At 44.7% G+C, this 26,661-nt stretch overlaps 1 protein-coding gene across 2 annotated transcripts in view; it reads right to left on the bottom strand.

Moving 5' to 3' along the window:
- The window catches only part of TERT (telomerase reverse transcriptase), a 121,079-nt gene that overhangs the window by 77,718 nt on the left and 16,700 nt on the right, over window positions 1-26,661 (bottom strand). For both annotated transcript variants that reach the window (XM_075315027.1, XM_075315028.1), the window contains exons 2-4: window positions 18,669-20,217; window positions 14,146-14,341; window positions 6,469-6,655 (exon numbers count right to left, since the gene is read on the bottom strand). In XM_075315027.1, coding sequence (XP_075171142.1) covers window positions 6,469-6,655; window positions 14,146-14,341; window positions 18,669-20,217 — 1,932 coding nt within the window. The remainder of the gene's footprint in view (window positions 1-6,468; window positions 6,656-14,145; window positions 14,342-18,668; window positions 20,218-26,661) is intronic.

Raw genomic sequence — 26,661 nt, 5'->3', positions numbered from 1 at the left:
CTTTTTTACAACTCCGGAGGAAGCCATGCAGTGGTTGGACGCAAACGAAAAGCGGATCCGTGTGAAGGAATGAGCTGACTGTCTGAATCTGCAGTGTATTGGAGAAGGCCGGCTAAGGTTCTACGACATCCTTAGGAGCTTACAGGGGACCCTTCTTGTTTTTTCTTTCTCCCCCATTTTTTTTTTTTTAATTTTATTTTTATCTCCTCCTTCTCTTTGGGATTGAGGTAGTATGCAGGGGGAATACGAAGAGTTTGATGTTTTGATGTGAGCCTCGCAGGACATGGGGACTGCCTAATTAGGTGTGGTGGTGGTATTTACAATTTGAGATTCTAGTTAAATTACTGTTCGCCATTTTACTGTTATATTAGTTGAGTGGAATATGATTATACATAGACAGGGTGGGAGTGGAGAACTGTTAGAAAAGGGACGAGTTTCAAAATGTGTCTAAGAGGGGAAGGCGAGGGAGGTGGGGAGGAATTTAATAAGGATTATGGACCAAGTTTGGAAAACCCGATGCTTCACTGGAGTACTCAAAAACAGGAAGTGGTGGGGAGCAGGAGGGGAGGGGAGCAGGGGGGGAGGGGGGGAAAGGGGTAGGGTAAAGGCAGCATGGGGAGGTACTACAAGGTTTGATGGTTTTACTGGGTGGGATCATGGGGGATAGAATTAATGTGTTGAGTTGGAATATTAGAGGGCTATCAGATAGGTCTAGGAGAGCGGCATTAATTAAATATGTTCAAGATCAGAATCCGTCAGTAATATGTCTACTAGAAACGCATCTAACAAAGGAGACAACATATGTTTTAAATAGGAGATGGGTGCAGAAGGCCTATCATTCCACCTTTTCCAACTATGCAAGGGGTTTATCACTGCTGATTCATAACTGTGCAATATGAAGAGATAGAAGTGTATGTGGATAAAGAGGGACAGTGTGTGTCCGTCAAGTGTAAAATATTTGGCAGACTCATGTGTATAGCTGCAATATATATACCACCTCCATATATGTGCACCAAACTAAGGGAGATAGAGTTCTCTGAGAAGGGGGGAGTAATCCCTTTTTTACTGGTGGGGGACTTCAATAATGTGATAGACCTGTACTAGGATAGGAGTAGTAGACCTCCAGGTATTCAGGATAGCTGTATGACCTCGTTTGGCACTCTTATTAGGGAACTTGGAATGGTGGATGCCTAGCGAGTGAGGAATGGGAGGGTATCCTGCTTCCCTTGTTACTCGGCTTCACATAACACTTTGTCCCGCATTGACATGGCTCTAGCTAGTGATCTGATGGACGCAATGATAGGCGAAGTGCAATATTTGACAAGGGTGATTTCAGATCATTACCCAATTCTAGTGTCCATGCGATGGGGGACCCTGAAAGGGGAAGGAGGGGAGAGTGGAAGCTTCATCCAGCATGGATCCGTCATATTAATAGGGGTAATATACAACGGGATCTCGGGGAATTCTTTATTCACAACAAGGGTAGCACTGGTCCCCTGGTGGTATGGGATGCGATGAAGGCATACCTCAGGGGGCTCCTGTTCAGGGATATCTGTAAACGTAAAACACAGACGAGGCAGGATGAGAAAAATAGCCTGGAGGCCTTAGATAAGGTGGAGCTGAAAGCAATTAGGAGTAATACTGCGGACGCAAAGCAACATCTTAGGCAGGCACATGAACAAGTTAATAAGATGCTTTTGGAGAAGGCGGTAAGGAAGCAGGCATTCCAAAAACTGCATTTTTATGAAGAGGGAGAAAAAGTTGGTCATCTATTATCGGTCATAGCTGCAGCTCAAAGGAGTAGCTCATTTGTGAATGGTATGGACACGGTGGAGGGGACACACGTCACTGAGGTTGAGGAGATCCTTGGGGTCTTTAAAGATTTCTATTGCACGCTATATTCTTCTAGCGGAGAGATGAGTGTGGAAGAGGTGGACTCATTTCTTGAGCGAGGTGAGCTTCCTTTGTTGTCTGTGGCGGATAGAGATAAATTGGAGTCACCTATTACTATTGATGAATTGGAGGACGCTCTGCATGGCATGAGCAATGACAAGGCACCGGGAGCAGACGGGCTACCGGTTGAAATTTATAAACAGTTAGAAGAAATCCTATTACCCAAACTATTGAAAGTCTTTGAGGTGGCAGAGGAGGAAAGGTGTATTGCCTGAATCTATGAGAGAAGCAATGATAGTAGTAATTCCTAAGGAGGATAAAAATCCGAGGCTTCCAGACTCATATAGAGCAATCTCATTATTAACAGCGGACATGAAGCTTCTGGCTAAGGTGTTGTCAAACCGGCTGACTGGAGTTATATCTAACCTAATACATATGGATCAATCAGGGTTCATGGCCAATAAGTCGACAGCTGCTAATATCAGGAGATTATACCTTAATCTACAGTTGCCGCCTGACAACCCTGGCTGGAGGGTGATCGCTTCCTAGATGCCCAGAAAGCGTTCGATAGTGTTGAGTGGGGGTATCTGTGGAAAGTGTTGCAGCATATGGGTTTTGGCCCACGGTTTGTAAAGTGGGTGCAGCTGTTGTATAACAGGCCTACTGCTAAACTTAGAGTTAACGGTATGACCTCCGCAGAGTTCGAGTTGCATAGGGGGACGAGGCAGGGCTGCCCACTATCGCCGCTCCTATTTGCTATTGCAATAGAGCCTCTGGCTGCGGCCATTATGAAATCGAAGGAGATCCATGGATTTGGATATGGGCATTTAGAGGAGAAAATAGCTCTTTATGCCGACGACTTATTACTTTTCTTGGGGGATCAGTCAGCGTCATTGGATCATGCCATGCAGATAATAGAGAAATTTGGAGAAATTTCGGGACTGACCATTAATTGGTCTAAATCGAGCCTCTTTAAAGTGGATGGGGAAGTAACCTGGACAAATGGTGATACTGGGGCTAACAAATTGAAGAGTGTGGACGAATTTAAATATCTAGGTATCCAGATATCTCTGCCAGTAGAAAAATACATACAGATGAACTTATGGGCGCTTCTTAAAAAATTGAGAGCCAAAGTGGATGCCTGGAACAAGCTACATTTGTCAGTTGTTGGAAGGGTTAATTTACTAAAGATGGTAGTAATGCCTAAACTCCTATACATACTGCACAATATAGATATGATAAACTTAATTTGGATGCCGATTTGTTATACTGTTGTATGTATTCTGTTTTAGTAAAAAAAGTATTTGATTTAAAAAAAAGAAGTGTAGTGACATCAGTGGAGAGCATGTGGAATAAATGTAACGTTTCATCATCCTATCTCGTTTCTTTCTGGATAAACTTATCAGCAGCCCCTCATATGAGAACTTGCTTTGAAGCGTCAAAAATAGTGACAAAAAAATTGGGGGGGTTGTTTTTGCAGTCATCATCGTGCAAGCTATGCTCACTGTTCATCTGACTGCAATAATGCAATCGGAAATTCAAGTAAAAGACAATAACAAAGATAGGCGAATGCAGCACTGCACTTTGGTATCTTCATCGTGTGGTATTGGAGGCCTCACAGATCGTATATTGGTTTACTTTTCTACTTGCTTATGAGTGAGTATATTTGTACCAAAATTGTTTCTTTTCACTGTTGTCTCATTTTAACTTGCAAAACTTGAAGCCAATATTACTTTTCTTTTTATAGGAGTATATACAGTTGAAACCAGAAGTTTACATACACTATCTAAAAAGACACATCTGCATGTTTTCTCACTATCTGACATGAAATCAGAATAAACCTTTCCCGTTTTAGGTCAATTAGAATTGTCTAAATTATTTATTTTTGCCAAATGCCAGAATAATGAGAGAGAGAGAATGTTTTAAGGCATGCAGATGTGTCTTTTTTAGATTGTGTATGTAAACTTCTGGTTTCAACTGTAGCTTTACCCATTTTGCTCTTATTGTGTGCATTTTATTAGTTAGTGGTAGTGATTCCTTTTAGCACAGAAGTGCTGTGACCACAATTGCATGGTAATTTAGGAATAGTCAGGCAGGAGTTGAAAGCAGAATGTAACATGCTGATTTAGAAAGACTTCTAAGATATTGATCCTAATTCATTTATGCCAGAAAACAGGTGTAAGACACTTTGAAAAGTCACAACATTTTTGCGTAATGCCATCTGTCAATACCAGAAACTGTACTCCAATATCTGATCAGAGTAACATTTCTGGAGAGGCACATGGAGGCGTGAATTTGGCACATCTTATTTCTGCACACTCCTCATTAAAGGGGTATGCTCATGCTATTAAATTGCTTTATTTAAGTTTCATTCAAATGTTCAACATTCTTGTATGAGTGCTATCCATAATTTTCACTGTGGTACCCTAAGGGGCCATTCACATATCCATGAAAATTGTGACATGTCCACAGAAAATTGCAGACACATGTCCAATTTTGATCAGTTCAAAATGAACAATGAAAGTCAAATTGTTTTAGTGAAAAAAAACAATTTTCACAAACCGTCAGAAAGGAGAAGGTGGAGAATCTTTTTTCTTTCTCTACATAAGAGAAAAACTAATTATACTGCACTCTTCTCAAAGTCTGACCTCCCCACCAAAAAAAAAAAAAATTGTTCTGTCTGTCTTGTATGTGGAAAAATATAAATAGTCCATACATAGCATTAAAATAAGCAAGTTTGCAATTGACTTGCTTTTTCTATCTGCTGTCATTCTACCGCAATGAAAACTCATCTTTTAGTGTACAGCCTGTGTCCATGGAGTTTGGCCACTGGTGCCTGCCCAGATCCCAGTAGAAAGAACCTAGTTGTTACATTCCAGGAGAGGGGTTGAATGGTTTGTGCCAACATAAGATACATTTAAAATAAACAGAAAAAGTGTAAATTATTATATTCATAATTTACAGCTATTAAAAATTATGATCCATTCAAAAAATAACATTTCAACTTCTGTAATGGGCCCTCTTGCGTTATATCAGTGGGTTTTATCTGTCCTTCACAGTTGCCGGGCATGTGAAGTTCCAAATCTTAAAAAAAAAAAACAACAATTGTCCCCCTTGCATACTAAGCACAAGGGAGACACTGTCCGCACTCATACAGGACTGACAAAGTGCGGAGAATCCAGAATGCTGGGGAGCATGTGTAGTGATTGCAGACACACTCCCTGCACTCACACAGCTCTGATAGAGCACGCAGGTGAACCAAAACAATCTCACCCATCTGTCAGAGCTGTGTGAGCGCACGGAGTGTGTCTGCAATCACTGCACACTTACCCATCATTCTAGATCCTGTGCGCGATGTCAAACCTGTGTGAGTGTGGGCAGCGTCTAATACAAGTTGCGCGCTGGGGGTGAGGAGGTGGAGAAACTCTTGTTCATGATTAAAGGAACTGCACATGCATGGCCAGCTGATCGACCACTCTTCCCAGATGGTTAAAGCTTGCAGACAGAATAACGCTAGGGGGCCCATTACTTAATATTAAAGGTTAGTCCTATTTCTAAAATGGTAATCACAAGGTAATAAACCCTTTAGTTTAAGTAAACAATTGCACACACACTGATAGGAGAAACACAGTTGCTTTTTGTTTTTAACTCTTAAGGCCACGTCTCACTAAGCAACATCGCTAGCAACATCGCTGCTGAGGCACGACTTTTGTGACGCAACAGCGATGTTGCTAGCGATGTTGCTGTGTGTGACATCCAGCAACAAACTGGCCCCTGCTGTGAGGTCGCTGGTTGTTGCTGAATGTCCTGGACCATTTTTTAGTTGTTGCTCTCCCGCAGTGAAGCGCACATCGCTGTGTGTGACAGCGAGAGAGCAACAACTGAATGTGCAGTGAGCAGGGAGCCGGCTTCTGCGGACGCTGGTAACCAATGTAAATATAGGGTAACCAAGAAGCCCTTTCCTTGGTTACCCGATATTTACCTTTGTTACCAGCATCTGCCGCTCTCACGCTGCCAGTGCCGGCTCTCTGCTTCCTGCACACATAGCCAGACTACACATCGGGTAATTAACCCAATGTGTACTCTGGCTAGGAGTGCAGGGAGCCAGAGCTAAGCGGTGTGCGCTGGTAACCAAGGTAAATATCGGGTTGGTTACCCGATATTTACCTTAGTTACCAAGCGCAGCATGGCTTCCACGCGTCGCTGCTGGCTGGGGGCTGGTCACTGGTTGCTGGTGAGATCTGCCTGTTTGACAGCTCACCAGCAACCCGTGTACTGACGCTCCAGCGAACCCTGCCAGGTCAGGTTGCTGGTGGGATCGCTGGAGCGTCGCTTAGTGTGACGGTACCTTTACACAATGCGGTCCACAGCTTACATAGCAAAAACCTGCTAACAGGATTCCCTTTAATAAAATTGGGCTATTGTCTTGATATTATGTTAGCAGATTACCTAATTATACATTTTCATACTGTAACTTTCATTGAGCATTTTTACAGAAACCGAATGTTTACCTACTAAATAGTTCAGAAAGAAACAGGTACAGGCAGCACCACCTGCTTCCCATGTATAATTTACCTTTCTTTTCTTGATCTCTTTACTTTGATGAATTCCTAAAGCATTACACATTTTCACAATTGGACGCAATCCATTTGTTTTTGGTATGAAACGTAACCTGGAGACCAAAGGGGTGTTCTTCTGTTGCTGCATATTTTCTATCTCATCAGTCGACATTAAACGTAGCTTTACTTTTGTCATGTGTTTCCTTTTAAAATAAAAATATAAAAGATAGTAACCAAATGGCAAAAAAACACGAAACCCTAATAACATAAAGAACAGAAGCTCCCGACCCTGTAATTGACCTAAAGCAAAAAGCACAGAGCAAAAAGATTTTCAGTTTCTAAACTTAAGAACAAGTTAAATATTTTGGTAATATATATTTTATAAGCTACGGTGGTGAGGCTGTAACTTAAACCTCCACAAAACAGGCATTTTCGCCAGGCCATCATGTTCTTTAAACGAAATTGGTCTTCAAAAATAAAAAAAAAAAGGATTTTTGTGTACTCACCGTAAAATCTCTTTCTCCGAGTCTTCATTGGGGGACACAGCACCCACCCTGTTTGGATACTGGGTTGCTCTTAGTTGCCGGATGTTGCTGGTTCTTTATGGAAACACGTTCTTCTGTACCCGGCTTATTTATGTTTATATATATATAACATAAATAAGCCGGGTACAGAAGAACGTGTTTCCATAAAGAACCAGCAACATCCGGCAACTAAGAGCAACCCAGTATCCAAACAGGGTGGGTGCTGTGTCCCCCAATGAAGACTCAGAGAAAGAGATTTTACGGTGAGTACACAAAAATCCTTCTTTCTCTATCGCTTTCATTGGGGGACACAGGACCATGGGACGTCCAAAAGTAGTCCCTGGGTGGGTACAGGAGTAATCATACAGATTCAAAACATATCCAAAACTCTGTAAGAATGCTCGGTGCAAAAGTAAACCGGCCTATCATAGGTGTGCGACAGCCCCTTTCTGTATTCTGGAAACCCTGGAAAAGGTAAGAAAAGCTTGACTACGTGGCGGCTCTGTAGACTTGCTTGGCTGATGCCTGGCGTCTGATTGTCCTAGACGCCCCAATTGCACAAGTGGAAAGGTTTTTACACCCCTCGGAGAAAACCTGACTCTAATCCTGTAGGCCTCTGAAATGGCCGGCCTGATCCAATTCGCCGTAGATAGCCTTGGACGCCAGCATGCCCCTCCTGGGTCCAGTAGACAGGACTAATAGGCCGTCCAAGATGCAGAAGGGCGCGGATCTCGAAACGTAACTCCTCCGAGCTCGCACTAGATCCGGTGTAAGCCGTGACCTCTCCAAGGATCGAATGGAGGCTGGACCGAAGGATGGAAGCACAATCACCTCATTCAGATACTACTTCCGGTAGGAAAAAACCTTAGACGGGTGCCGAACAATCTCGTCTTGGTGAAAAAAACAAGAAAAAAATGACCCGCATGAGAGGGCTGACAGAGCAGACCTTCCTCCGATTGAAGGGACTGTCCTCAACCAAGCCACCTTCCCGGATAGGCGTGAGATTGAGGACGGAACGGAGCTAATTGACGAGACCCTAGAGCCAGCTGGAGGTCCCATGGTTCTAGCGGGGAACGATCTAGCGGTGCCAGATGGACGACTCCTTGGATGAACGTCCTGACTTGCGGCCGAGATGCAAGATTTCACTGGAAAAGAGAGATAGAGCTGACACCTGCCCTTTGAAGGTTGCTGGCGAGAGACCCGCCTGTAAGCCTGAGTGTAGGAAGGTCAGTAACACTGGGAGTGACAGATCCAGTGTAGATGAGTTGACGTTGACCTCACACTCTTGAAAGGAGGCCTTTCCGGTGCGGTAGTAGATGTTTGAAGACGGAGGCTTCTGAGTTCTGACCATGGTCTGTAACACCTGTGGGGTAAAGCCTGCCTGGGCTAGTAGCCATGGTTCCACAGCCATGCAGTCAAATTGAGAACCCCTGAATATTGATGGCAAAGAGGACTTTGCGACAGGAGGTTCAGACGATCTGGAAGCCACCATGGAGTGCCTGATGAGCTGCGTGAGTTCTGCGAACAACGCTTGCCTGGGTCAATCCATGGCAATGAGAGTCACTGGGATGCCCTCTGCTCTGAGTTTCTTGAGGACTCTTGTGACTTGATTGTGGAATCGAGAAGCCAGCAGGTCCACATTCGGAATATCTCATCTGAGGCAGATCCATTCGAAAGCCTCTCTGTTGAGGGATCATTCGCCTGCCGCCAGACCTTGCTGATATAGTCTGCTGTCCAATTCTCCACGGCGGGGAAAATGATTGCGGACAAAATCTGCAGTGGTGAGGATCTTCTTCACCTATGTCATCGCCATGACGCTCCTTGTTCCGCCCAGGTGATGACAGACTGGATTTTGGATGGCGATTCTTGTATGAAGGGCTGAAAAAAAATCTGTAGGGCTCGAAGAAAAAACTCTGATCCCTAAAAAAAAAAATTGATAGGCAGACGGCTCTCCTGGGAGGACCACCGACCGTGAGCCGTGTGTTTCGGAACACCGCTCTCCAGTCAGAAGACTGGTCTCGGTGGTGACTGCCTGCCAGTGTACTGGTATGAAAGACATTCCACTGGACCGATGAGGGCCGCTGGTCCACCATAAAAGCAAGCGGCGGGTTCCCGGAGTCAATTGGATCCTGCGATTCAAGGTGAATAGAGAATTGCCCATCTGTTCGGCCAAGTCAGCTGAAGGAGACGAAGGTGGAAGCGGCAAACGGAACCACCTCTATTGCCGCCACCATCCGACTGAGGACTCTCCGGCTTGGAATGACGGAGAATCTGGAGGTCTCTTTGGAGGGACATGCGTCCTTGGATGGTATCGAACTCCATGCCTAGACAGGTAATCCTGCTGGCCGGGGTCAGAGAGGGCTTCTTCCGATTGATGAGCTAGCCGAGTCGGAACAGGATATCGATGGTGACCTGAACACTTAGGAGACAGTCGTCAAAAAGAAGAACCCCTGATCAACAAGGCGGCCAGATACGGAATCACCAAAAATGATCGTCTGCTATTGCGAGACGCAGGAACATCAGTGCTGTTGGCAAATTAGGTGCGACCTGTATGTCCGACGATAGACCTGCTGAAAAACTCTATTATGTACCCTGAGTCCAGCATCTCTCCGACCCAGGCGTCCGTGATCCAAGTCCGCCAGATGTGATTGAGATGAGACAGGCGCCCCCCCCCTCCACCTGGTCTGCGCCCGCGCGCAACGACAAAGAGTCATCTTGCGGGGTAGCACTGTGATCCGGACGTCGTCATCGATGTCTGGCGTGGCTGAGAAACGCCAGAAAAGGCATGCATTGAGGTACGGAATCTACCTGTTCCTCTGCGGGGACCTGGTTTTCTTGTGCATGTGGAACCGAAGCTCCCGTGATCTCGTCGATAACCTGATCCAGCCAGTCCCCAAACAAACAAACTCTTGTACAGGGGAGGGCTGTAAGTGATATCCTAGAAGCCGCGTCCACATACTAGGCTCTGAGCCAGATCGCCCGACAGATGGTCCCCATGCTGCTAGCCGCCTTCACTGGGCAGTAAGCTGCTGACAGAGATGCGATGAGTATGTACTCACCCGCTAGAGCAAACTGTGTGCCAGGCTGTGAACTCCGGATTGCTCGATCCCGCGCGAAAAACCGTTGTGGAGGTTATCGGACCCGGACATCATGGATGCTGCCAGCTAGATGGCGGCGAGGGCAGTAGGAGTACCGTATCTGCCGTCTGAAGAAAAACTGAACGGGCAACTCCCCCGGTGTTTTGATCTGTGGCGTCTCGGAGCGATGCTCCGTGCGGGAGAGATAGTACTGGAAGATGACCGCCGGAAAAAAACAGCGGGGCGACCATAGGCGAGCTGGGGAAAAAGAAAATCAAACGACTTACCCTTGTTGAATATCTTGACCGGTTGTCGTCTGTGCTTGTACAGACTTTCAGCAACGACTAGATGGTCACCGAATTGCCTGTGTGCCCACTTAACCTGTTTTAAGGAGACATGCAAGCAGTGGGTAGCCACAGAGTCCATCTGGAGCTCTACCGTATGACTTACCGCTTTGGCCGGACTATCCACCCTACCTCTGACATCAGCCCTCTGATCTGGAATCAGCATCGAGGCTGCATCCGACTCTTCTCCTGAAAAAAGGGTCGGCCGGTCTCGGGGCCGAGGAACGCCCTTGAGAGAGAGTCCACAAACTGGGATAGAGGGTTTACCCCTCCGGATAAGGGAGCGCAGCGGAGCTCGGGTGCTGGCGGTGACATGGGCCGCAAGCCGAGCGGGGGGCGTAGCCTGGATTGGGAGGATTTTACCTAGCAGGCTGTGCATGCATAAAAAGCTATAAGGTGCTTAGAAAAAAACCACTAGTGACGCTAGGGGGGAGACAGGAGAAAAAGGTTAAAGAGATATCGTCTGTTCCTAAGCAGGAACAGCACTCACCCAGGTCCTGTGTCCCACCCAGGTCCGCATAGGTCTCATAACCTGCGGGGGCAGCATTGCTGAAGAAGAAAACAGCCCTTAATTTTTTTATTTTTTTTTGCAGTAGGGGGGCTGGCCGGCTTGGGACCGAGCAGGACCTGCAGGGGTCATGCTTGGGAAAAAACGCGCGCGCGCGCAACACGGGGAGGCGGAGGCCTGATGGTCTGAGGTAGGCCGAAGCAGGGGACTAGATTAGTGGGCGGCCTGCCGGGAGCGCAGCGCTGAGCACAGAGAAGTCTTACCTGCGTTCTGCCGGCGTCGCTGTGATCCTCGGTCCCATCCTGCCTGCTGGAGAGTTGCCGAACTGCTGAGCGCACCTGCGCTGTGTAACCACGATCCCCTGTGAACGCTGGGGAGGCCTGGTGTTGCTGAGCGCTCCTGCGCTGCAGCTGTGATCCTCTCCCTGGATCCTGCATCGTAGGGGACGCTGGGAGGAATGGGGGCGTGCTGCAGCACTGAGCTGGCTGTCTCCGGGCAGAAGTCGAGGGGGGCGTGGCCGGAAAAGCGCGCGCGCACGCGCAAACAGGGGGGCGGAGCGCACCGGCCCGAGGTAGGCCCGAAGCCGGGAGCTAAATTAGTGAGCGGCCGCCGGGAGCGCAGCGCTGCTGGAGAAGATCCTACCTGCGTACTGGCGGCGTCGCTCTGATCCACGGCCCCATCCTCTGATGCTGCGGCTGCCGGTGAGTCCAGTCTGCCCCTGGGAGACACCAGGGGGAAACGCTGGGGAGCTTGGGGAATGCTGCAGAGCGCTCCTGTGCTGCCTGATGAAATCCACTGCCTGGGCCCAGGGTAAAAGGAAGAACGCTGGTGGAGGCCTGGTGCTGTGAGCGCTCCTGCGCTACAGCCTGCGATTGACATCGGGTCCTGGTTAGCAGAGATCCCTCGTCGCCTCCACCAGAAGCACCCCTTGGGACGGTACCATAGGGGTCGACGGGGAGTGTGTGCCCTTAAAAAATTAACCATGTCAGTCCCCAAGCAGCCCCTGGGGTGGTACCATGGGGCAGGAGGGGGATAGGGCCTGGCGTCTCGAGCCCTCAGACAACCCTGGGGACGGTACCCCGTGGGGGAGGAGAAGGCAAGGGTTCTCTCTGATGCAGGGACTTTAACCCTGCAGAAGAGACAAAAAACCTAGAAGAGATGAGAAGGCTGAGCGGCGTCGTATAGCACGAAAAAAACGGAAAAAAGGGAATAGCCTAGGCTGAGGTTGGCCCCCAGAGATATGGGCCCACTTCAGCCTCCTACGACACTAAGCAAAAAACTGGCATAGGTCCGCCTCCAGCTCAGGGTGTACACTGCTAGGGAGGAGCTAACTTTTTTTATGTCTACTTAGTGTCAGCCTCCTAGTCACAGCAGCATACACCCATGGTCCTGTGTCCCCCAATGAAAGTGATAGAGAAATAACAATTGAAGAAATGTAAAGTATTAACGTTTACATTTTTAAAAAAGGTATTAACATGTTTTATTGTTAGAAAATATAAAAAAATAAATTAAAAAGTTTTTATTTTTTCCACTTTTAATCACCAGGGGGAGTAGTTGCTGAAATTTTCCATGAAAATCTAGTGTACTGCTAGCTCACATTAGGACTGAGCGGGACCTATCACGTCTGAAGTCTCCGCTCCCCTTCTGGTGTTTGCAAAAGGACAAGGGAGAATGAAGTTCAGGATCACAGTGCAGAGACATTTTGGTGGTGACATTTTTTTTTTTCTCTCCTTGTTAGATGGGCCAGAGATAATGTAACGTCTGCCTGGATCCACAGACTCAGATGGGCTGTAATGGGGAGGCTAGAGCCAATCACCAAGCAGGACCCCCAGAACCCTGAAACCCTTTAACCCCTATACAGGGATGTGGAATTACACAGAGCCCTGGTGATCACTACCTGTGGAAGGCTGCAGTCCGATGAGAGTAGTAGTCAGGCAGGGTCCATACAGGAATTGCCGAACAGGGACAGAATCGGCAAGCAATGACGTAGTCAGCAAACGTAGCAGAGGTCAAATCCGGATCGGGCAGCGAGGTACAAAAACAGTAGGCAGGAGGGTAGTCAGAAAACACTCAGAAGTCAGCAGTGCACACAGGAATAACCAAACAGAATAGGACGTAACAGGAGCCAGGAAAATCAGAACTATCTCTGGCAGTGGTCATGTGACAGGAGGGGGAATAAGAAGGGTGTGATGTCTTCCCATTGGCTGTAGCTGAACGCTGGCAACTTCAGCTGGAAGACACATGCCACCCAAAGTCAGCCAGCAGTACTCCAGATCCCAAGATAACCCAGCCCAGTGGATGATCGTAGCCTGCGCCCACCGGTGGTTTCACTTTAGTCTATTCATGTATTTGATGTGATCTGCAGTGTGGACATCTTACATTGGGATTTACTGATACTGTGAATATGTATTATATCTCTGAATGATATCACTTGACTTCATACTTAGTTCTTGCCTATCATGACTTGCAATTTAGCATGGGTTTTTTCCAATGATTACATGTTTTACTCCTTACGTTTGAATCTTCACTAAACTTTATATTTGTTACCTTTTATTTTTCATGTATTTTATAATACAGTAATATTTTTTTGTATTAATATTATTGAGCCCTTGATTTTCTATGCTTAGAAGATGTAAAAGTGAAAATGTCATACTTTGTATAGTACCGTACAAGCAAACATTTTTTTTTTCTGCAACTTTTAGATCCACAGCAATTATTTTGCAAAATACTTGCAGAAGTAACAAGATTGATATGACAAGCAAACATACCCTCAAACCTTACATTATGTCTTCAGACCATTGCAATAGTCCTAACCAACCATTAACTGCTTTGGAAACCTTCAGGAAACTTGGTAACAGAAAGGAACTTTCAAGAAAGCAAGACAATTACCTTGATGTCATGTAGTAAGGATATTGAGGCCAGGTGCACACGTTGGGTATTTGGCGAGTTTTTCCCTCAGTATTTGTAGCCAAAACCAGGAGAGGGTGATAAATACAGAAGTAGTGCACGAGTCTCTATATACTTTTTCTCTGATTGTTCCACTTACAAATATGAAGGTAAAAATCTCCCCATATACTAAACATGTGCACTTGGCCTAAAAGAGCATGAAAAATGTATCACAAAAGATAGGAAATCCATACCAATATTGGCTTTTACCCTCGTTGTTGTGTGAAACACATTTTTCAAATGTCATAAAATGTCCAAAATAGGCTTTACATTGAAAACATTCCACGCTCTTACCGTACGCCAATCTTCTGAAGTGGCCCCCAGATGCTCTTTCTGTAAAAGAAGAGTCTATTTTTCTGAAAGCTGGTTTCTGTGACATAATAAAATGCTTTCAATAACTGTATAACATAGGTATCCAGAAGCCAAAACAAGAATTTAGAGAGGATTTTCTCTCGCAGTAAGTGTTCAGATGCAGGAACAAAGTGATTATCTACAATTATAGGAAAAGTGCGTTATAACAGCAAAACAAGAAAAACAGAATTTTAATTTTATTCTAGAACAATGAATTTTTGAACAATAACTGAAGAGAGAATCATAAGAAATCGCTTTGTAGCATCTTAAGATGTTCATGACACATTTATTTTTTATTATTTTTGCAATCCAAATATACTACAAAAAGTCCTAACAGTAATAAAGATAGTACACACTTCAAACCAACACAACAGTACCACATTCAGAGTACTGATTGAAAAAAATAGAAGTGACAATACCATTCATTGAAATAAAAGCGATGTTTTTTTTTTTGAAAGTTTTAAAATAATATATTAAAATAGAAAACACTTCTTCAAGAAGTATATCTTAAAAGGAGGAGACAGGCATAATTATAGAAAATATAACGATTTTGCAACTGCTGCAGGCTGCCATCATGGCTTTACTGCAGTTGAATGCTTTACAGCGGTGGTGCTGCTGCAAAGCATTCAACTGCTGTAAAGCGATGACAGCAGCGGCAGCTCCGTGCTCAGGACGAGGACGTGATCATTAAGGGGTGCTTCTTGTGGACCGCAGGCAAATAGACCCCTCCATGATCGCGTCCAATACACAGGGCCGTCGCTGCTGTCAGCGCTTTACTGCAGGTGAATGCTTTGCGCCATCGTCGTAGATCACCGAGAGGTCTAAGTGCCTGCGGTCTGCAAGAAGCATGAGGACTCCGCAGGAACGGAGGACAGAAGAGAATATTTTTTTGTGGGAACCTCACTACGAGATCCGAGAGGCAGAGTCTTGGAGACAGGGAGGGCTTATAAATTACCTAACTATACGCTGTATAAGATGACATCCGGAGTATAAGACGACACCCGACTTTTGAGAAGATTTTCAGGGGTTAAAAAGTCGTCTAATACGCTGGAAAATACGGTAATATATCTGGGGGCATCTGATAGACTCTTCTCCATTACTAACCACTGGGCTTAATGTCAGCTGACAATTCACAGCTGACATGACAGGTAATACCCCAATTGCTACCGCATCAGGTCAATCATGAAGAGTTGGGCAAAGTACCAGAATTGGCACATATACTGGATGGGGAGGCTGCGGGCTGCTATTTAGTCTGGGAAGGGCCAAAATCCATTGGCCCGTCCAGTCTGATATTACCAGTGGGGGGATCCGCCCTACTGCGTTGGGATAGATTCGCACAGTACCCTGCACCGAGGTCCTCCTCCGAGGTTGGCGCAAGTGTAAGCACTCACTTTTTTTCTGAGGACTCCGTAACAGGAGTCTGCTCACATTGAACTTCGGAATCACTTTCCTGCAAGTGACTGATCGCAAACAGCCTAATCATGGAGGTTTCCTAATCTACATTCCCGGTCACACATGGTCACAGTGAGTGCCCTTTGGGTTGTTTATTATCTAATCTTGGATATACCTCAAGGTGTTTGTTTCTTTATTTGTGGGTCATTTTTTATCTAATTTATTCAATTTTGACCACAGCAGAAAAGTTCATTTGCGCAGCGGTTGTATTCTCATATCTCAGACTGGTAATATCAGACTGGATGGGCCAACGGTTTTTGGCCCTTCCCAGACTAAACAGCAGACTGCACAGCGGGACACACACGCGATTAACACGTCTGGCCTCTGACCCTGCTTCTGCCCCTTTGGGGTTATTTCTCCATATGCCTCATATTCTAAATAGCAGGCTGCCATTTCCTCAATATAAGCGGGAGGTCGCCATTACTGAAGTTCACGCATGATATACCTTCTATTCACTTTAGCTTGCTTGAGTTGCAGGCTGCTGTCCTTTTTAGGCATCTGTAGTCTTTATAGGAACCGGGCATCTATATCCAGTCTAATCCACAGATCTTAAACCATATGACGGCATCCGTCAGCTATCTATTTAGACCAGTTCTTTACTGCAGCCCCTCATATCAATAAGCACATCTTTCCTAACAATCTTTGTTCTGGCTCTATCCCAACCAGTACCTGTTGGTTGAGAGGCATCTGACTGCCCCTCCAGGGGGACTATTCACCGTAGCTGTATTAGATCCGATAAAGATAGCCCTGTCTGATGAAAGCCAAAATAGGCTGAAACGTCACAATATGTCAGATTAACTGCAATTTTCAACCTGTATACCAATACATTTTTCTTTTTTTGACTGCAAGGACATTGTTTCCTCTTTTTTTCTTTTTCTTTATTTTTTCGGTTAGTGTGCCAGAGTTCCTCCTTAAGATTACTGCATCTTTCTCCAGAGCACCTATTTCGTGATGCGGGGCGTTAAGGCCGCTTTACACGCTGCGATATCGGTACCGATATCGCTAGCGTGGGTACCTGCCCCCATCTGTTGTGCGACACGGGCAAATCTCTGCCCGTGCCGCACAACATCGCCCAGACTCGTCACACTACTTACCTGCCCGGCGACGTCGCTGTGACCGTCGAACCGCCCAATAGAAGCGGAGGGGCAGAGATGAGCGGGACGTAACATCCCGCCCACCTCCTTCCTTCCGCATAGCGGCCGGTAGGCAGGTAAGGAGAGGTTCCTCGTTCCTGCGGCGTCACACGGAGCGATGTGTGCTGCCGCAGGAACGAGGAACAACTTCGTTACTGCTGCAGTAACGATTTTTGAGAATGGACCCCCATGTCACCAATGAGCGATTTTGCACGTTTTTGCGACGATACAAAATCGCTCATAGGTGTCACACGCAACGGCATCGCTAATGCGACCGGATGTGCGTCACCAATTCCGTGACCCCAACGAGTTTGCATTAGCGATGTCGCAGCGTGTAAAGCCCCCTTTAATCTATAATCTATGTCAGCTTTACCTTGGATATTTATTAAAATTAGGGGGGGGACCACACCGTTTTAATTATTCAAAGAATTTAAAAAAACGGGGTGGGGTCCCCTCTATTTTTGATAACCAGCCAAGGTAAAGAACACAACCGAGACCTGCAGCCCCCAGCTGTTTGCTTTACCTGTGCTGTTTATCAAAAAATAGGGGTGACCCCACAGCATTTTTATTTATTCCCTGCCCACATTTGTTTGCAGTATATGGAGAGAAGTTATGCACACCAGTGACTATGTAAGGGGAATACATGTAATAGCAGAAACTGCTGTGTGAATACATAAAAATCCAATAGCTATATGTAAGAATGAAAATATGAAAAATGGAATCTGCATTACTGCCATGAACATATGAATAAAGAGAAATTTAGCTACTGAATTGATCAATGCAACAGAGCCCCAACACTACGCCAAAGTATTTCTCTATGTTGGGGTCCCTAGCTAGTGTGTGTCCTCTCATGCAGTTAAAAAGCTGAGACCCAGGCTATATATGCGTATAATGTGGACTGGCAATAGGTGTGGGTGGGTCCGGGTTCACAAACGAAAGACTACTTATATAGTGACTGGTGTGCATACCTTCTCTCCATATAGTGTAGATTTTTTAGGTTTTTGCACCCAGTTCAGACTCAGAATGGTGTTCCAGACGTTATTTCTTGATTGACACATTTGTTTGCAGAGCAATAGTCCTGCTATTACTCCCATTTTGCAGCCCCCTAGACCTAACTATTACCATTTTACAAAATAGAAGAATTGCCGGCGCTACCTAATGTTATAGTCTGAACTGGTGCAAACTGAACATAATATACATTATATCAACAATAGCAGTTGCACTCAAGTAGAGGGAATGGGAAAAAACAAAGAGATGTATATGGTGAACATTGGAATGTGAAAATGCATTACTGCAAAGAAAACATGAAAAACATTTTGGGGAAAATAAGTTATTTTGCAAATAAAATTGACTTGAGTTACTAGAATTATACTGGTAACCACTGGCGTGGTAACTGGGGATTCAAGTAAATTTGGCCAATTTTATTTGCAAAATATATTTTCCCAAATTTTTTTCATGTTTTCTTTGCAGTAATGCATATTCACATTTCACTGTTCACCATATACATCTTTGTTTTTTCCCCTTCCCTTTCCTTGAATGCAACTGCTATTTTTGATTATGACCATTTTACAGCACCACAGTTCGGGTCCCCATTGACCTATATGGGGTTCAGGGTCTAGTCCACGTCCCAAACCAAATTTTTAACTAAAGTCTGGCTGAACCCAAACATTCACGGGTCTGCTCATCCCTATTAATGAACCATTATTATTAAAACTTGGATTTGTGTTGTAACTTTTTTTTCTCACAATGCTTACTACTCTCACAAGGTGACTTGAAAATGTGTCCCTTTGATTGCATTGATCAAACAATGTACAACCTAATACATATGACCACTTTTAGTAATCCATAAAATTTAACCAAATATAACTCTGGATGACTTACGTTTATTGAGACGCAGCCAAGAACAGTCTTCCACTCTTATCTTGCACATCAAATTTGATAAAGAAATTTTTTCACACTTCATAGAATTAATCAACAATTTTACATTTCTGAAGAAGCGACACTTGTTGTGACTAGAGCCCCAGAAACGTTCAGGCACCACTATATGGAGACATTCTCTGACAAATGAATAGACTTGCCAGGCACTGTTATGCTGCTTAAGTAAGGTGTAAGGGTCATCCATGTCCTGTTGCTCCACATGTACATTACTTTGGTTTGTTACAATTTGTGTGTTGTTCGGCGAGTGTAGAATGGTGTTAACGGATTTGCCATCGTCACACTGGAAACCTAACAGTTTGCGATTCCCAGTAAGCTTAACAGGACAATGTTTCTTTACCAGTGACATGTATCTGCATGCTTTGTGGTTTTCTAGAAATTCTTGGAAGAAGGGCATCAACTGCTTGTAACGCTTGCACACTTTTTTCTTCCTTTTACCATCTGAAGAAACCTGTAAGTCAATGTCTTTCTCAAACAAATTACTATTCAGAAATATTCTTTCAATAAGGCTTAAACTGCCATGGGAGTTACTTTCTAACATATTTAGTAGGAAACATTCAGAAAACCCTTCCTTAGAATTTGGATTTGTGCATAACATTTTACCAAAGTCAACAAAAATCTTAGAGGGTGAAATTCTGTCTGAAGACCTAGATGAAGCATTGTAGGACACAGCTTTAGTCAGAGGCTCAACAAACTGACTTAATTTAGCATTTTTAGTAGTTCTATCCAGAGTCTCTTTCTGGAAAGTGGATGGAATATTGGGTTCTCCATGCTCGGTACACTGCCACACTGAGTGATCACTTGATTTTACAGGTGGTTCTGTGGTCACACTATCAGAAGTGTATTTCGGTTCTATCTTACGTCTTTTGAATGGGAGATCACCTATGGCATTAGGAGAAGGTCTTTTTATCTGCCTGGTTTGAGTAGTAAACTTTCCATCCTTACTTTCATGTGTTACTGGTGCAGTACTAGATTGTGCTTCTCCAGTCTGCTCCATAAGTTCAGTGGATGCTTTCAATATAACATTTCTTTGTCTCTCCAGTCTTTTCCTTTGTGCGGTCATCTTCAATGAGCCTGTTTTAGACGAGAAAGAACATGTCCGAATGTAGCGAGATAAAATATTGCCTTTATAGATACAATGATCTTGTTTCAGCCAAGGTGAGGGAAGAATTTCCTCTTTAGTCAAATTATATATAGGCTCACCACACATCTGATAGCAACAACTGGGTGGTACCTTCATAAAAAGTGAGCAGTTTTCTAATAAATGCATCATGACATCATCTCCCACCCTACTCAGAAGGGTTTCCCAGAGAAAACTGGTGCTAATAGTTGCTGTTGTTGGATTTGGAAAATAATTGCAAATATTTGGTGCAAGCTTAACCCGTAATGAACTCTTTTCAGCCACTAGACCATATCCAAATGCGAGAACATTCTTCTTGTTTTTGTCACAGATCCGTTGAATTACTCGAGCTACAACTTCTCTTTGAGTTGATAACTAAAAGAAAAAAATACAAAGATAAGATTCCAACATGTTATATGCTCACTCATATAAAAAAAAAGCCTTTATCAGTTTTCATTGAAACCCTGAAGCTCTTTTCTCACTAGGACAGCCTTTGTGCTTTTTCACGCAGTCAAAAAAGTCCCTTGTTTGAGCACCACCTTTTCATAAGACAACCTCTTAAACCAGTTACTTACCACAGCTGAATGTTCTACATATTGGCAGAAAGTGAAACTAAATCAAATCTTAGGCAAAACGTTCCTTATAAATGTGTTGGTAAAACAAAACAAATCAAGTTACTACGTAGTAATGAGCGAACCCGCAGATATCCTGAATCAGCTAGTCCAAGCAGATTTAAAAAAAAAAAAAAAAAAGTTCGGGCCCGGAATTAAGTCTGGAGGTCTGGGCAAACACCAATCCCCATATAAGTCTATGGGGACCCAAATCATGCGCTTTAAAATGATGGTATAAAGGGCTAGGGGGATTAGAGGAGGCACGTTATACTTACTGAGTCTCCACACGATTGCAACATTAGTACTTGGGCTGCTTATTAACCTCATGCATATGCACTTTTTCTCACTCCCACAGGCAGTCCCCGGGTCTGTGATTGGTTACAGTCAGAACTGGCCCCAAACCTGTGTGACAGCGTGTCTGACTGATTGCAATCGCACACACTGTGTGTACTTCAATAGTTTAAAAATAAAAATAATTGGGGTAGGGTCCCCCCATATATCCAGCAAAGATAAAGCATATGGCTACAGGCTGCCGCCCCCAGACGTGTGCTTGTCTTGGCTGTGTATAAAAATAAGAGGGACCCTATGCAACTTTTTAAAAAATGAAAATAATTTATTTTTAAAAATGGCCTGCAGTCCCCCCCCAGCAATTTTGATACTCAGCTATGATGAAGCCGACAGCTGGGGGCTGGCATTCTCAGGCTAGAGATACACATGGTTATTGGCCCCCTCAGCCTAAAAATAGCAGCTTGTAGCCGCAAGGAATTTTCCATTAGATGTGACAATCTCAGCACTTACCCTGTTCATCCCAATTGCCCTGGTGCGGTGGCAAACAAGGTAGTACGTGGTTAATAACAGCTCACAGCTGCCACTAAAGGCCCTGTCACACACACAGGTAAATCTGCAGCAGATCTGTGGTTGCAATGAAATTGTGGACAGTCAGGGCCAGGTTTGTGGCTGTGTACAAATGGAACAATATGTCCATGATTTCACTGCAACCACAGATCTGCCAAAGATTTATCTCTGTGTGACAGGGCCTTAAGCCCTAAATTAGTAATGGGAGGCATGTATGAGACCCCCTAATTACTAATCTGTAAGTGAAAAGAAAAATACAAATTCCGAAAAAATCCTTTATTTGAAAGAAAATAATAAAAAAAAACCCTCACTCTCTTTCACCCCTTTATTAACCTCAAACACCCAGATCACTGAGTTCACAGACCTGCATTTCCTGGTAGAAAACCGCATAACAATGCATGCGGTTTTGATGTGATTTTTTTTTCCCATGAGATGCAGATTTGGGGCAGGATTATGGTTTATAAGTTTCAGCACCAAATCTGCATCTCTTGGCAAAAAACAAAAATGCACAAAAACAGTTTTGAAACACTCTTGCTGATATTTTCTGCCAGGAGATGCAATTTTGATGCAGACATTTCAGCACCAAATTTGCATTTCGTGTCAGAAAACAGCACCGAAATGGCATCAAAACCATTTTTTGTCAAGAGATGCAGATTTGGTGTTGAAATGTATACACCATATACCCACCAAATCTGCATCTGCTGGCAAAAAAAATAAATAATTGCATCACCATTGCATCAAAACCGCATCGTGTTTTCATGCTTTGTTTGCCAGAAGATGCAGATTTGGTGCAGGAATATGATGTAGACATTTCAGCACCAATTCTGCATCTCTTGGCAAAAAAAAAACCCCAAAAAAAGTTTTCTGCCAGGAGATAAAGATCTGTGAACTCAGTGACCTCACCTAAGTTGAGGTCACCTGAGGTCAGTTTACCTGAGGTCACAGGTGGGGTACAGTGTGAACCTCCAGCGGTGACTTCAGTATTTAGCAGAGTCGGAAACGTCGTGGGACCTCGTGTGGATTACGTCGGGATTGTGTTTGGGGTTCAAGAGCGCGCTTTTTGTATTTTATTTCAAATAAAGGATTTTTTCGGTGTTTGTATTTATTTCTTTTCCCTTACAGATTAGTAATGGGGGGCTTCATGGATCCTCCCAATTACTACGGTAATCTAGAGCTTAGTGGCAGCTGTGAGCTGTCATTAAACCCTTATTATACCAATTGCCACCGCACCAGGGCAAATCGGGATGAGCTGTATTAAGTACTGGGATTGTCGCATGTAATGGATGCAACAATTCTGGGCAGCTTAGGGCTGCTATTTTTAGGCTGGGGGGCCCAATAACCATCGGCCTTCCAGCCTGAGAATATAATGGCTGGGTATCAAAACTGGGACGAGGGGGGCGTTTTTTTTTTAATTATTTAAATATTTAAATATTTTTTTTAAAAAAAAAAAAGACGCATGAGTCCCTCTTAGGGTACGCTCACACGAGCGTATAAATCGGACGAGTGCAATGCGAGAAAATCTCGCATTGCACTCTGACCAATATTAGTCAATGAGGCAGAGCAGGTGGTCAGCTTTTCTCATATCTTGATTCTGGATGTGAGAAGTCTCAACATGCTGCGATTGTATCCTGAAAAACATCCGAGACTCGCCAATACAAGTCAATGGGTGCAAGAAAAAAAAAAAAAAACGGCCGTCACATGGACCATCCTAGTGATGTCCGTTTTTATGGATGCAATTCTATCATGTAGCACAGAACACTATAAATGCTCATGTACAGGACTGTCCTGTAAATGAGTAATAGCTGGTGAGAAAAAAAAAACAGATTGCACACGGACAGCACACGGATGACAAGTGAGAAAAAAAAATCATCCTACTCTCCTGGACGAGAATGTTTTTTCATACGTTTGTGTGAGTCTAGCCTTATTTTGATATACAGGCAAGATATTGTGCACAGCTGGGGGCTGTAGCCTGTAGTCGTATGCTTTATCTCAGCTGTGTATCATAATATGGAGGAAACCTATGACAATTTTTGTTACTTATTTTTACACCACTATAGGTGCACACACACAGCGTGTGCGATTGCAATCAGTCAGATACGTTGTGACAAAGGGTGGGGTGTGATCTGAAGGCAACCAATCACAGACGCTGGGACTGCCGGTGGCCGTGGGAAGCAGTACATATGCATGAGGGTAATGAACAGCCCTGGAAGTAGCGTTACAGCCACGCGGAGACTGGTAAGTATAACGCGCTTGCTTTATTCTTTTTATATTACCTGGGTGGTCGGATCTGGATAGTTACCTGGAATTCCCAGAGAACTCCGGGTCCGAGATAGGTGCAGGGGTACTAGGTCACCCATGCAGATCCGAACTTCACTCACCATTATTGATAAGTCATCTAGTTTCAGTAATCACTGATGACATTTACTATAAGTCATAATACCACCTTATTAGCAGTACATAGGCCACATTGCTAACCACTGAGCCATTCAGCTCTGGGGACAGAGAGGGGGACAGAGAGAGAGAAAGAGACAATAAGAGAGAATAGCACTACCTTTTTTTAAAAGACACTAGGTGCCAGGCCTCACCACAACCATTCATATACAGATCCAAAAACAGCACAGGCAGCACTCCAGTTTATGAAAAAAGTGTACTTTATTGAGCTCAGTGGCAACATTTCAGTTCACCAGAACCTATGTCAAGCAATCAGATGTGTATTCGGAGGTTACATATACAATCCTCCAGTCACTTCTCCATTAATTTTCCATATATATTATATATAAAATCTTCAGTGATATTTCATATATTCAGCAGTTCTTATTGGCCTATAGATAATTACGTGCAGTGACATGCAGTTACTTGTATGAGAGGCAGTGTTTTGGCACGAATCTGAACATGAATATGGTCAGTCTGTTATAGGTGAGTCGTCTTCCCTGATTATTGGCTACATGTGAGATATTAATAAAGCATAACACTGAAGCACTTTACAATAATGTTGCACTTTATTATTGAGATTGTGAGATTGATTGAGATTATGATCTTCATCTTAGCGAATTGTTGTTAAATATATGAAATATCACTTAAGATTCCATGTACAGTATAATTATATAAATATGCTCATGAAAAATAAATTGAGAAGTGAATGGATGATGGTGTAACTTTTCCATATTATTTTCACATTGCCCCAACAAATATATGTATTTTATTGGGATTTAATGTTATATACCAACACTAAGTAGCAACTGTAGGGCTGGCAACCCTACAGGGACGTCAACTTACTCACCGCCCAAGCTGGGTTGCGTCCTCCTTCGCTACCCTTTGGCCTCCATGTGTACGCCTGCTCTCTCCGACCCCCAGGGACAGTGTACACCACCCTGGTAATGTGCTTAGGGCGCGGATGCGCACACTAGCCCTCCTCTTAAAGGGACGGCATGCCATTTCCCAGAAATGCCTCTCAGCTGTCTGCCTCAGCTATCCTGCCTGTACCTGTCGGCACTTGTGTCCATACCCGAGTCCGTCTCCTGTCCTGGGGGTCAGGCAGCTACAGTCCCGATCACTGCCGTGGGAGTGATACTTGGTGTCTGCCTCAGGGCGGGTACTTACTCAAGCCCCTCCCACTTAAGGGTAAGCCCAGGTCCCCCCTGTGGTTCAGTGGGTCCACTCCCGCTCGCCACCTTTACAATACCAGCGTTGAGCATAACAGTTTACGCCGGCCAAGGACTTAGACACCCTTTCACTGCTAGCGCTGTATCGGGAGATGTCACAGATGCAGGAACAGCAAGAGCAGATGTCCTTTCTGCAGACCGTCAACACCTATCTGAATGACCTGAGGCCGGATGTTTTATCAGCATCCTTCCAGCCCGCAGCTCCGGCAATGACAGAATCCTGGCCCTGTTTTTCTGCTCCACCACATTTTGACGTTCATCCCAAGCAATGCCGAGGATTCATTAATCAGTGCTCCCTGCACTTTGAATTTTTGCCACATTGATTTCCTTCAGAATGGGCCAAAGTGGTTTTCCTGATATCGCAACTCAGTGGGGAGGCACTCTCCCGGTGGGAGAGAAGAGATCTGATCACCTCAGACATCCTAGACTTTCTGGAAGTTTCCGATAAATCGGGTTGCGTCGCCAGTGCTGCATCCTCACTCCTGCAGTTACGTCAAGGTGTACAGACTGTCGGCCAATATGCAGTTCAGTTCCACACCTTCTCTGCGGAACTAGGCTGGAATAATAAGGTGCTGGTGGCCGCCTTTTGGGAAGGCTTTTCTGAAAGAAATAAGGATGAATTGTCAGGCCATGATAGTCCTGCTTCTCTGGATGACCCGATTTCCTTGGCTACCTCGGTCAACCTGAGGCACTATGTATTGAAGGCACATTCCCATTAGGGAAAGTGCCTGTGCAACACTCCTAGTTAGTCTATCAGTTTGCTAGATAGTGGTCGGGTCTTGTGCTTTTGTCCCGTCACCTGTACCTGCCTTCCCGTACCTGTTTATCCTGCCGTGCCCACCATACCTGCCCATGCCCGCCCTCCTGTCTGCTTTAGCTATTCATCCTGTACCTGCCTGCACCTGTGTCTGTACCTGAGTAAGTCTCCTGTCCTGGAGGTCAGCTGCCTCAGTCCCGATCACTTCCCTGGGAGTGGTGCCTAGTGTCTGCCTCACTGCGAGCGCTTGGTCAAGGCCCTCCTCCTAAAGGGTAAGCCCGAGTCCTCCCAGTGGGTCCATTCCCTCTGGCCACCTTAACAACACCGGTGGTTAGCTTAAGAGCAAGTTTTTGTCAAATGTAATAGAAATTATACATGGATTTCTGAATTTTGAAAAAAATATATAAATCTAAAAATTGTGACGTGCATTTATATTCAGCTACCCTGAGTCAATACGTTGCAGGACCATCTTCGCTGGAAGTCACCAAATCTTTTGGGGTATCTCTCTACCAGCTTTGGATATCTACAGGTTGAAATTTTTGTCCATTCTTCTTTGCAAACTGCAAATAGCGCTAGCTCAGGTAGACTGGATGGAGAGCATCTGTGAACAGCAATTTTCAAGTCTTGTTACAGATTCTCATTGGGATTTAGGTCTGGATTGTGACTGGGCCATTCACACACATGAATATGCTTTGATCTAAACCATCCATTGTTTAGTGTCGTTGTCCTGCTCTACAGTGAACCTACACCAAAATCTTGCAACCTCTAACAGCTGTTCCTCCAGGATTGTCCTGTATTTGGCTCCATCGATCTTCCCATCAACTCTGACCAGCTTCCCAGCCCATACTGAAGAAAATCATCCCCACAGCATGATGCTGCCACCACCATGTTTGACAGTGGGGACAGAATGTTGTATTTAACACGAAAAGCTCTA

This window comes from Anomaloglossus baeobatrachus, chromosome 6 (assembly GCF_048569485.1).
Source record: "Anomaloglossus baeobatrachus isolate aAnoBae1 chromosome 6, aAnoBae1.hap1, whole genome shotgun sequence".
NCBI classification, from domain to species: domain Eukaryota; kingdom Metazoa; phylum Chordata; class Amphibia; order Anura; family Aromobatidae; genus Anomaloglossus; species Anomaloglossus baeobatrachus.
Note: the sequence above shows the minus strand (reverse complement) of the source record. Positions and strands in the feature narration are given on the sequence as shown.